At 35.0% G+C, this 13,382-nt stretch overlaps 1 protein-coding gene across 2 annotated transcripts in view; it reads right to left on the bottom strand.

The window, feature by feature from the left end:
• ANKRD31 (ankyrin repeat domain 31) overlaps positions 1–13,382 on the bottom strand; it is a 188,232-nt gene that overhangs the window by 42,665 nt on the left and 132,185 nt on the right. For both annotated transcript variants that reach the window (XM_032278213.1, XM_032278203.1), the window contains 3 exons: positions 3,991–4,153; positions 2,328–2,443; positions 248–335 (listed from right to left, as the gene is read on the bottom strand). In XM_032278213.1, coding sequence (XP_032134104.1) covers positions 248–335; positions 2,328–2,443; positions 3,991–4,153 — 367 coding nt within the window. The remainder of the gene's footprint in view (positions 1–247; positions 336–2,327; positions 2,444–3,990; positions 4,154–13,382) is intronic.

The raw sequence follows: 13,382 nt of genomic DNA, 5'->3' as shown, positions 1-13,382 counted from the left end.
TATCTAATAACAAACTACTAGTTTGCATTATGATAAAATAAGTCTTTTAGCTATCATTAAAAGTCTACTTTAGATTTACTTTTTAAGTCTACTTTTAATGATATTAATAATTCCTAGCATTTTAAATCCTCTTGAGTAAAAATAGACCACTTTTTCAGCTATCTTAAGCTTTGAAATAAACATATACCTTAAGAAGAAGATGACCTTGGGTATCTGAAAATATATTTGAGTATGAGTCTATATTTACCTGCATCTTCAGGGTTTCTTATTTCAAACTCTAATAAATTTTCTTGTTTTTCTTCTATATCTTGTAGAATGGCACTGAGGGTCTGATGCTATCAGATAAAAATATTTGAAACTTCATTACAAAGGGGTAGATATGCTCTCTGATATGTCATTGACAAACACAGAGTAAATAAAATACTAAAGAAAGTATTCCTAAAAATGCTCATTCCTCATTGTGCTCAAAATGTACTCATACTTTGTATAAGCTTAACTATATAAATGTTGCAGATTTGAACAAAAGCAAACAAGTATATTTTGAATTATATAGATCTCCTGGAAAATAGAATGTAAAAGTAGCAATCATATAATAAATCATAATTTCTCACTAACTTCTGTTGAAATTATAGGTGTAAGAGAAAAAGTAAACAAATCAGCACATAATATTGAAAGCACATATATATAACAAGTTCACTTTAAGGCCATATGACTCTCATTGTATATGATTAAAATCTTATACATAATCTTAGAAATACAAAACACAATGCTTTCAAAAACTCACAAAGGGGACTTAATACCATTCTTACATGCCCTTGTCAATACTAATCTTCCTGCCTGGAATGCTTTCAATTCACTCTGCTCTGATCCTTCTCTTTCTTATAAAAGTGAATTGTGGAGTGGGCTCTGGAACCACACTCCCAGGGTGTAAATACTGGCTTCACCTCTTCCTATCTGTGTGACTCTAGCAAGTTACTTATCCTCTCTGTGCCTGAATTGTATAACACATTAAAATGCTAAGGACAATTTCAGCACAAAGAAAGAACTCCCTAAATAGTGAATATTATCATATAAAACCCATCTCATACAGGAAATTTCTGACCTATCTAATCCATGCTGACTTCCCTTTTCTCAGAATTAAGAATTTCAGTGCTACATAATTTAACACTAATACAATAATATCATATATATTATATTTCCTCATCAGGACAATGAGATCTTGTAGGCAGGCACATGCCTTTTATATTTGTATATGGTTTGACATTGTAGGATCACAGCTATCACTCCATTAACAGTGACTGATGGATTGACTCATATTACCTATCCTTATTCTCAATACACATTCATTTCTAAAACATGTAGGTCCTCTAAGCCTTTTGAAGTACGTTGCCCTGAAATTTTACTTTGGTTCCAACAAAAGATATAAAAAAAAGTATGTAACAAAATCATCTACTTATTTGGTAAACCAATCTTTCTACTGTCATTTATTAAATGCATCACAGTGAAACTATAAAATACAAATATAAAAAAACAAGCAAAAAAAACCCCACTAAGGTTTACCACTTTATACAGTGGACGATTTATGGTTATAAAAGCAAACAAAAGGCCAGAACTTGTGCCCAGGCTAAGCTCTATCCACAGATAAGGATAAAGAAAACATCTTTTGGTGCCAACCTTCCTTTCTACTTTGCTCATACTGTGGATGTACTCAGTCTTGGACACCATGGGCCAAGACTTATCCAAAATAATGTTTCATTGAGGATGCTACCTTGGTTAAGATTTTGTGTCTATTTAAGCTTTGTGTTTTTGTCAAACCAAGAACATCCATCAATCAATGTATATTTTATTAAGCAACTGCTATGTTCTTTTTTCAAAAGCTACCTTCCCATGGTGGGTTTTAAAGCAAATTATATTACTATAAACCATAAGGCATCGAGGACAGCTAAACTAGGTTCCTTAATCCTCTTCTCTGTTTGGATTTCAGAATCTTTTCTACATCTTGTATCTCCTAGACACTTATGGAAGTGAGTGAAGAAGCATTTATGACAGTGGCAGTGTCTATGGACAAGAAGTAGCCAAAGAACTCAAACTAGGTTTAAAGGACAGCAACTACTCCATAGTTCTGTATTCAAAGCAGGTAATTAAAAGTTAACCACACAGCATAACTTCTGGGCCCATTCTGTTAGCTATCTTATCTTTTACGATAAAAAATTTCAATCCTTGTATCATTAAAATGGACAGTACTGCCATTAGCCAATAACTAACTGGCTAGCTCAAAGAATGGCATTTTCTAAGATGAAGAATGAAGTAATTTTAACTTTACTCACTGCAGAAAGGCTTTCTCTTGATCTTTCTTGGTATGAGAGGGAAGGTGAATCAACAGGTTTGCCATCATCACAAAAACACTGTTTATGTCTTTTAGACCGAACAGCAGGAATTTTTTCTTTAAAAAGTAAAATTAGAAAATATAATAAGAATGTGTAAAAACATAGCTTCATTTTTGAGCTTTAATGTGACGGGGATAGGAAGGATACATCAAGTCTACAAATATTATAATATCTTAAACAGCACACATCATCATCATTGACTATTTATGGCTAAATTTACTGAGCACTTGTCACATGCTGGGTGCCAAAAACTTTCCATAAATCATCTTATTTAATCTTCATATGAACCTGTAAAGTAGGTAGTTTATTCTATCCATTTTACAGAAGAGGAAAGTGATGCTGAGAAAGGTTCAGGAAGTTGCCCAATTTCATAGCTAGAACTGAAACCAGATCTCATCTGACTCCAAAGTCCATGTTCTTAAGCACTAAGACTTGACTAATTGCCTCTGTAAAGTTCTCTTGGGCCCCACTCCTATTCTGGATTCCCTTTCTCTGTATTATCATTGTACCCTATATTCTTCATCCTTCTGGGGTACCTGATCAAGGAAGCAAGAAACAATAGATATTTGAGAATAGATCTATCACTTTATAATAGATTTATCAACAACTCCAAATGCAAGGCTTCCCTGATAAGCTGAGCAATCTAAATCATGGGAACTTTCAGGTATAGCTGTGAAGAGGGACAGCGAAATGGCTGGGCCTCTAAGAAAGGCCTTGACCATATGGACTTACTATATGGTAAAAGGCAATGAAATGACGAAATTAATATCACTCTTGACTTTGACCTCTCCATGATCTAGCCCACTGGTGAAATATAACACAACGAATATCCTTCACTCTGACCAGTTATATCAGTAATTCTTCTTTGAAAATCAACAGTTGGTAAGGATGTTGGTAGGCTAGGGGATAAGTGTGTGACACAGTTGCTTTCCCCAGCATTCTCTCTCATGGCGAGAATATAAATATATTTCTGAGTATCTTCTTCTATGAGTCAAGGTTTGAGCATGAGGGAAAAGGAAGAACAATTCCTTCACCTCAATACTTAATAAAATATAAAGTATTGCTAAAAATGGTTCATAAAATTTTGCCTGATTGTACATTTCCTTGAAAAAATCTTTTCACTGTTATATATATTACACATATACAAGTATTTTTCCTTTAACAAATTAGTATACCAGAATACTAGATTCTTTAAAAATTGGCATTAATCCAATTGATGTATGAATCATTACAAATTTTGAAGTGATGAAATCTTAGTCACAAAATCTTCAGCATAATGTCACCTTTTTCCAGCCCTACTACAAATAAACTGATCTGCATGGCTTCAATTACATCTCTATCCCAAACCCAATGTTAGGGAGATTTATGTTTGTTTGATGAATGCTATAGGTTTCATTTCAACATCTAATAGGATCATATAACCTATAAATTAAACTATATTTTTAAATGCTAATTTCTAAAAATAAATAATGGCTTTTGAAGAGTTTAATGAACGTAGAACACATCTATCCCACTTATGAAACAATTTATACAACAAATCAGAAGATTTTCCTAAGCAGAGATATATCTCTATCTAAAATAGTAGCAATATTGACATACATACCATTGACTATACCATCACTCTCATCTCTATTATTGGTCTGAATAGCACCATAAGATTTTAGTAAGTCTTTCATTTTTTCATCATCTGCTTCATCCAAAGCACTCTTCTGTTTTTTATCTTTTTGATTAGGGTTTGCTCCATTCTGTAGTAGAATCTCAGCTGCCTACAAAGCATTTTTTCAAAGTTATCTCTACAGACACCAAAGATGAATAATTTGTTTTCATCACAAAACACCACTACCAAACATTAAAAGCTATCAAAACAAAGTTTTCCAACTCAGGTAAAGAAAATTTTTTATTAAAATTGATATGGCTACTGCAAACTAATCCAATTTGAACTTATTCGTACTCACAAGAGAACTAAACACAATGACATAAAAGTACAATATGCTGTCTTCATTGCAGTAAGAAGAAGGCATAGGGAGGTTCAGTGCTAGATTAGTACTGCCCCAAATTTTCTATAATAATAAAATGTTCTATATCTGCTCTGTCCAATAAGGTAACCATTAGTTACATGTGGCTTTTGAGCATTTGAAATGTAGTTAATGTGACTGAAGAAATTTTTAATTTTATTTAACTAATTTAAATTTAAATAGCAAAAATAGCTAGTAGCTACCATACTGGGCAGGAGAAATCTAGATGTTGTGCAGATTAAGCCACTTTCATGTTAATGTGGAATTTCTGACACTCGGATTTAATCTATCTAATACAGCCTCTTGTCCTTCCACAAACTGCTGGAGGATAGGGTAGAAAAGTGGGGTAGGAGTTGCTTCAGGGCTATATTATAAATTGTGATTAGACATAGTTGAATAACATTCTAGTTGGACTATATTTTATGTACACTACTTGTTCAGGAGCGTTTATAAACTAGCATGGAAGCCTAATACCCATTCTAATATTCTTCATATGGAAATATGTGCCCCAAATGACAAACTTTAAAAAAAATAATTTCAACTTTTATTTTAGATTCAAATGACACATGTGCACGTTTACTACATGAGTATATTGCATGGGGTATGAATCATCCCATCACCCACGTAGTAAGCACAGTACTCAACAGAGAGTTTTTCAACTCTTGCCCTCCTCCCTCTCTCCCCTGTCTAGTAGTCTCAGTATCTATTATTCCCATCTTTATGATCACATGTACCCAATGTTTCGCTCCACTTATAAGTGAGAACATGTGGTATTTGATTTTCTGTTCCTGCATTAATTTGCTCAGAATAATGGTCTCCAGCTGCATTCATGTTGCTAGAAAGGACATGATTTTGTTCTTGTTTATGGCTGCATAGTATTCCATAATATATGTGTACCACATCTTATTTATCCAATTCACCACTGATGGGCACCTTGGCTGATTTAATGTCTTTGCTATTGTGAATAATGCTTCAATTAGCACACAAATGCATGTCTTTTTGGTAGAACAATATATTTACCTTTGGGTATATACTCAGTAATGGAATTGCTAGGTTGAATGGTAGTTCCAAGTTCTCTGAGAAATCTCCAAACTGTTTTCCAGAGTAGTTGAACTAATTTACATTCCTACCAACAGTGTATAAGTGTTCTCTTTTCTCCACAACCTTACCAGCATCTCTTATTTTTTGACTTTTAAATAACTGCCATTCTGACTGGTGTGAAATGATATCTCATTGTGCATTTGATTTGTACTTCTCGGATGATTAGTGGTACTGAACTTTCTTTTCATGTTTGTTGGCCACTTGTATACTAAATGACAAACTTCACTGAATATTAAAGATAGAGGGAAACTTAGAAACCCCATCATTTTAGATAAAAGGAAACTAAGGTCAAAGAGTATGTGATATTTTGGGGAGAAAAAAATTCCTAATATAAATAAGGTTGCGCTGAGTAACTCTTAAATTGTGTATTAGAAATAAATTTATAATTGATCTAAGTGAAGAATGGTTACTAATTAGATTCTGGTATAAGTCAGCCAGAACAGTGGTTCATGCCTTTAATCCCAGCACTTTTGGAGGCTAAAGCAGGAAATTACTTGAGCCCAGGAATTTGAGACCAGTCTGTGCAACACAGTGAGACCTCTTCTCTATAAAAAATTTAAAAATTAGCTGGGTATAGTGGCACACACTTCTAGTCCCAGCTACTTGGGAGGTTGAGGCTAGAGGATCACTTGAGCCCAGGAGTTCATGGCTTCAGTGAGCCAAAATAGTGCCACTGTACACCAGCCTGGGTGACAGAGCAAGACCTTGTCTCAAAAAAAAAAATTACAGTGTAAGTCAATTAGTAAAATTAGTAAAAAACACACTTGCAAGGGGTGACTCACCAGTAAAAAATCTTCTAGTTAGGAAAAGATGGTCATGATTTTGTTAAAATGGAGATATACTATATGCCAGTGGATAATGCATTTAAAAAAAAAATCTTTCTGCTTATGCCCAAGGATAAAGAGGCAAATAAATCTAGGAACAAATGGGCCAGTAGAAATTATTAAGGATAACCTTAGTTGTTCTACAAGCCTAGAGGTAGCATAGCATAAAGAAAAACAAAACAGAGCCAAATCACAAAGACACAGAAGAAAAAAAATGAAGCAACAAAGAATCCATAAAACAACTAGTGATAACATCTTTACAGAAGAAAATCTCATGTATCAATATTAACCTTAAATGTAAGTGAATTAAATACTCCACTTAAAAGATATAGATAAGCAGAATAGATTTTTAAAATGAACCAACTATATGCTGCCTACAAGAAACTCAACTTACTGGTAAAGACACATAGACTAAAGACAAAGGGTGTGGTGGGTAATGCCTATAATCCCAGCACTTTGGGAGGCTGAGGCAGGAGGATCATGAGGTCGGGAGTTCAAGACCAGCCTGACCAACATGGAGAAAATCCATCTCTACTAAAAATACAAACATTAGCCAGGTATGATGGTGTGCACCTGTAATCCCAGCTACTCAGGAGGCAGGAGAATTGTTTGAACCTGGGAGGTGGACGCTGCAGTGAGCCAAGATCATGCCACTGCACTCCAGCCTGAATGACAGAGCAAGACCCCATCTCGAAAGACAAAAAAAAAAAAAAAAAAAAAAAAAAGATAAAGGGGTGGAAAATGATATTCTATGAAAATGAAAACCAAAAGCAAGTAGAAGTAGCTATACTTATAAAAAATTAAACCAACTTTAAATCAAAAACAGTAAAAAAAAGACAAAGGTCATTACCTAATGATAAAGAATGATATCAATTCAACAAAATGATATAATAATATTAAATACACATGTATTCAACACTGGAGTACCCAGATTCATAAAACAAATGTTACTAAAACTAAAGAAAGACATAGACAACAATACAATAATATTGGGAGACTTGAACACCCCAGTCACAGCACTAGACAGATCACTGAGAGAGAAAATCAAGAAAGAAACACAGGAGTTAAACTGGACTTTAGACCAAATAGACCTAGTAGACGCTGATAGAACATTCTATCCAACACCTTAGAATATACATTCTTCTCATCAGCACATGAAACACTCTCCCAAATAGACCATATGTTAGGTCACAAAACTAGCCTCAATAAATTTGGAAAAAATTGAAATCACATCAAGTATTTTCTCAGAACACAATGGAATAAAACTGGAAATCAACATCAAGAGGAATTCTCAAAACTATACAAATACATGAAATTAACACACTCCTGAATAATCTTTGGGTCAATGACACAATTAAGAAAGAATTTTTTAAAAATGGAAGCAAATGAAAATGGAGACAGAATATACCAAAACCTCTGGGATACAGCCAAAGCAGTGCTAAAAGGGAGGTTTACAGCATCAAATGCCTACATCAAAACAACAACAACAACAACAACAACAAAATAGAAAGATTACAAATTAATACCCTAACATTGTACTTCCAGGAACTAGAAAAACAAGAAAAAAAAAAAAAACCCAAAGCTAGCAGAAGAAAATAAATAACAAAGATCAGAGTAAAATGAAATGATATGGAGACCAAACTAAATAAAAGGATTAGTGAATTGAAAACTCAGTTCTTTGAAAAGACAAATAAGTTGATAAATTGCTATATAGACTAACCAAGAAGAAAGAATATCTAAATAAGCATAATGAGAAATGAAGAAAACATTGTATCTGATAACACAGAAATACAAAAGATCATCAGACTCTACCATACACTCACAAACTAGAAAACCTAGAGGAAATGGATAAATTCCTGGAAATACAGAACCTCATAAGACTGAACCATGAAGAACTAGATGTCCTGAAAAGACCAATAACAAAAATCCTCCACACACACAAAAGCCTAGGTCAAGTTGTACTCACAAATTCTACCAAACATACAAAGAAGAACTGGTTCCAATTTTGTTGAAACTGTTCCCAAAAAATTGAGCAGGAGAGAATTCTCCCTAGCTCACTTCATGAAGCCAGTATTACTCTGACACCAAAATCTGACAAGAGCACAAACAAACAAACAAACAAAAACTATACACCAATATCCCTGGTGAAGATAGATGCAAAATCCTCAACAAAAATCCTGGCACACTGAATCCACCAGCACATCAAAAACATAACACACCATGACCAAGTGGGTTGTATTCCAGGGATGCAAGGATGGTTCAACATATACAACATATAGAAGGATGGCTCAAATAAATGTGATTCATTACATAAACAAAATTAAAGACAAAAATTACATAATCATTTCAATAGATGTAGAAAAATGATTTGATGAAATTGAACATCCCCTCATGATAAAAGCTCTCAATAAACTAGGAATAGTAGGAAAAACATACCTCAAAATAATAAAGGCCATATGCAACAAACCTATGGAAAATATCATATTGAATGGGGAAGAGTTGAAAACAATTCCCCTATGAACTGGAATAAGATAAGAGTGCCCACTTTCACCACTCCTATTCAATTTAGTGCTGCAAGTCCTAGCCAGAGCAATCAGGCAAAAGAAAGAAATAAAAGGCAACCAAGTTGGAAAAGAGGAAGTCAAATTATTTCTGTTCACTGACAATATGATCTTAAACCTAGAAAACCCTAACGGGTCCTCCAAAAAAATACTTAGCCTTGATAATTGAATTCAGGAAGGTTTCAGAATACAAAATCAACAGTCAGAAATGAGTGTCATTTCTATACACCAATAACAATCAAGCTGAAAACCAAATCAAGAAGGTAATCCCGGCCGGGCGCGGTGGCTCAAGCCTGTAATCCCAGCACTTTGGGAGGCCGAGGCGGGTGGATCACGAGGTCAAGAGATCGAGACCATCCTGGTCAACACGGTGAAACCCCGTCTCTACTAAAAATACAAAAAATTAGCTGGGCATGGTGGTGCGTGCCTGTAATCCCAGCTACTCAGGAGGCTGAGGCAGGAGAATTGCCTGAACCCAGGGGGCGGAGGTTGTGGTGAACCGAGATCGCGCCATTGCACACCAGTCTGGGTAACATGAGTGAAACTCCGTCTCAAAAAAAAAAAAAAGAAGATAATCCCATTTACACAATAGCTAAAAAAAAATAAAAAATAAAAAATAAAATAAAAAAAAATAAAATAAAATACCTAGGAATATAGTTAACCAAGGAGGTGGAAGAAGAAAAACTACAAAACACTGATGAAAGAAATTGCAGGTGACACAAACTAATCGAAAAACACTTCATGTTCATGAATCAGAAGAATATAATAAAAATGAGAATACTACCAAAATAATCTACAGATTCAATGCAATTTCTATCAAAATGCCAACATTGTTTTTCACAGAATGAGAAAAAAACATCCTAAAATTCATATGGAACAACAACTACAACAACAACAGCTTGAATAGCAGAAGCAATCCTAAGCAAAAAGAACAAAGCTAGAGAGAGCACATTTCTTGACCTCAAATTATATTGCAAGGCTATAATAATCAAAACAGCATGGTAGTGGCATAAAAACAGACACCTAGTAAAAGAATAGAGAATCCAGAAATATATAACCCAGTTATATCTATAGCCAACTGATCTTTGACAATGCTGACAAGAACATACACTGGGGAAAAGACATCTTTTTCAATAAACGGTGTTGGGGAAATTGGATTGCCATATGTAGAAGAATGAACCTGAACCCTTGTCTCTCATCGTGTAAAAAATCAGATAAAGACAAGGACTTAAATTTGTTATCTGAAATGGTAAAAATTCTGTTAGAAAACCTAGGGAAAACTCTTCTTGACATTTGTCTAGGCAAAGAATTCATAATAAGACCTTGAAAGCATAAGCAACAAAAACAAAAACAGACATATGGAACTATATTAAAATAAAAAGCTTCTACATGGCAAAGGAAATAATCAAAAAGGTAAACAGGCAACCTGCAGATTGGGGGAAAATTGTTGCAAACTATGAATCCTACAAAGACTAATAACCAGGATTTACAAGGAACTCAAACAACTCAAAAACAACAATAACAAAATCAATAACAAAATACTAAATAGCCCCATTAAAAAACTGGTAAAAGACATGAATGGATATTTCTTAAAAGAAAACCCACAAATAACCAACAAGCATATGAAAAAATGCTCAACATCATTAATCATCAGAGAAATGTAAATTAAAGCCACAACAAGATATTATCTTATGCCAATAGAATGGCTATTATTAAAAAGCCAAAAAATAATAGATGTTGATGAGTAAGTGGAGAAAAGGGAATGCTTATACACTGTTGGTGGGAATGCAAATTAGTACAATCTCTATGGAAAATAGTATGGAGATTTCCCAAAGAACAAAAAATAGAACTGCCATTCAATCCAGCAATCCAACTACTGGGTAAACACCCACAGGAAAAGTAATCATATTAAAAAGATACTTGTACTCAAATGTTTATTGTAGCACTATTCACAATAGCAAATATATGGAATCAACCTTAGCGTCCATCAATGGATGACTGAATAAAATGTGGTAAATACACACACAGACACAAATACACACACACAATGGAATACTATTCAGCCATAACAGAGAATAGAATCATGTCTTTTGCATCAAAATGGATGGAACTGGAGGCCATCCATGTTGTTAAGTGAAACAACACAGAAACAAGTCAAATACTGCATGTTCTCACTTATAAGTAAGAGCCAAATAATGTGTACACATGGACAGAGTGTGGAATAATGGTCACTGGAGACTCAGAAGGGTAGGGGATGGGAAGGAGTTGAGGATGAGAAATTAATTAATGGGTGTCATGTATACTACTTGAGTGATGGTTAGGTTATGCTAAAAGCTCAGAATTTATCCCTACTCAATATATCCATTTAACAAAACTGCACTTGTATCCTTTAAATTTATACAAATATGTTAAAAAAGAAAAATACCCTTGTTTTAAAGCCAAGCACAAACCTCAGTCCTACTAATTATTAGCTACATCCTTGAGCAAGTTAGTAACCACCTCTAACCTCATTTTTATCATCCATGAGAATTAAATAGTGAGCCCTTGCAAAATGTCTGGCACATAGTAGTCTCCTAATAAAACTAGCTCCATAATACCCTACTTTCCTTTAGAGAGTGAAAAGATCAACTGTAGTAGTGAGAGACAGCAGATAATGGCATGGGAAAAAGTATTCTGCTAAGACTTTTGATAAAATCTGCGTATATACACCTTGGTGAAGTCTGAGTAAAGGTATGAAAAGATAAATTATTTATTTATTTAGGTTTTATTAAGATTTTATCTGTTTTTAAAAGGTGGTGTCAGAAACTACCCCTACCCCAATCCAGTAGTTTCTAAGCCTGATTGATCAGTAGTCACTTGTTGAATTAAGCCTGATTGATCAGTAGTCACTTGTTGAATTCTTTTTTTTTTTTTGAGACAGAGTCTTGTACTGTCACCCAGGCTGGAGTGCAGTGGTGCAATATTGGCTCACTGCAGCCTTCAAATGCTGGGTTCAAACAATTTTCCTGCCTTAGCCTCCTGAGTAGCTAGGACTATAGGCACACGCCACCATGTCTGGCTAATTTTTGTATTTTTAGTAGAGACGGAGTTTCACCATGTTGGCCAGGATGATCTCCATCTCCTGACCTCATGATCTGCCTGCCTCAGCCTCCCAAAGGGCTGTGATTACAGGTGTGAGCCACTGCACCCGAGCGTGTTTTCTTTTAAAACACAGATTCCTGAGACCATCCTTAGATTAATTAGCAAACTGGAGATGTAGGCCTTAATCTGCAGAAATTTATTTCAAACATTATATGGGGGAGAGAAAAAGTAAATTTCAGAAAAGGAAACTTTTCTGGACTCTTTATTAAAAACAAATGCTATATTAATAATGACTATTCTGCCAATGTGTTAAGATGAGACCTTCTGTAGGCCCTGACTTTAATATACTAAAAAAGATTTACTTAACGTATTAGTTTGGAGAACATAGAGAACTCAGCTCAGAGAGAATGGGACCCTGAATAGTGTTTTTCAGTTCATCTTTCTCCATATCCTCACCAGCATCTGTCATTCCCTGTCTTTTGACAAAAGCCACTTTAACTGGGGTAAGATGACATCCCTTTGTGGTTTTGACTTGCATTTCTCTGATAATCAGTAATGCCAAGTATTTTTTCATATACCTGTTATCCATTTGTATGTCCTCTTTTAAGAAACTTCTATTCAGATATTTTAATCTTTTTTTTTTTGAGATGGAGTTTTCACTCTTGTTGCCCAGGCTGGGGTGCGATGGCATGATTTCAGCTCACTGCAACCTGCACCTCTCGGGTTCAAGTGATTCTCCTGCCTCAGCCTCCCTAGTAGCCAGGATTACAGGTGCCCATCATCATGTCCAGGTAATTTTTATACTTTCAGTAAGGACAGTGTTTTATAATGTTGGCTAGGCTGGTCTCGAACTCCTGACCTCATATGCTCCACCTGACTTGGCTTCCCAAAGTGTTGGGATTACAGGTGCGAGCCACCATGCCTGGCCCTTTTACCCATTTTTAAATCAGATTGTTTTTCTTTTCTTTTGGCTGAGTTGTTTGAGCTTATATATTCTGGTATTAATCTCTCGTCAGATAGATAGCTTGCAAATATATTCTCCCATTCTGTCAGTTGTCTCTTCCCTTTGTTGATTGTTTCATTTGCTGTCAGGTTAATAGCTTGCAAGTATTTCCCCCTATTCTGTAAGGTAATTTTCTATATCTTGCAGGTGATCTTTATTCCTATTCATTATCTTTTCTCTGACTGTGTATTTTTTTTTTTTTTGAGACGGAGTTTCACTCATGTTACCCAGGCTGGAGTGCAATGGCGCGATCTTGGCTCACCGCAACCTCCGCCTCCTGGGTTCAGGCAATTCTCCTGCCTCAGCCTCCTGAGTAGCTGGGATTACAGGCACGCGCCACCATGCCCAGCTAATTTTTTGTATTTTTAGTGGAGACGGGGTTTCACCATGTTGACCATCCTGGTCAACAT

This window comes from Sapajus apella, unplaced genomic scaffold (assembly GCF_009761245.1).
Source record: "Sapajus apella isolate SASKATOON/1434 unplaced genomic scaffold, GSC_monkey_1.0 scaffold1, whole genome shotgun sequence".
NCBI classification, from domain to species: domain Eukaryota; kingdom Metazoa; phylum Chordata; class Mammalia; order Primates; family Cebidae; genus Sapajus; species Sapajus apella.
This window is presented reverse-complemented; position numbering and strand designations above follow the sequence as displayed.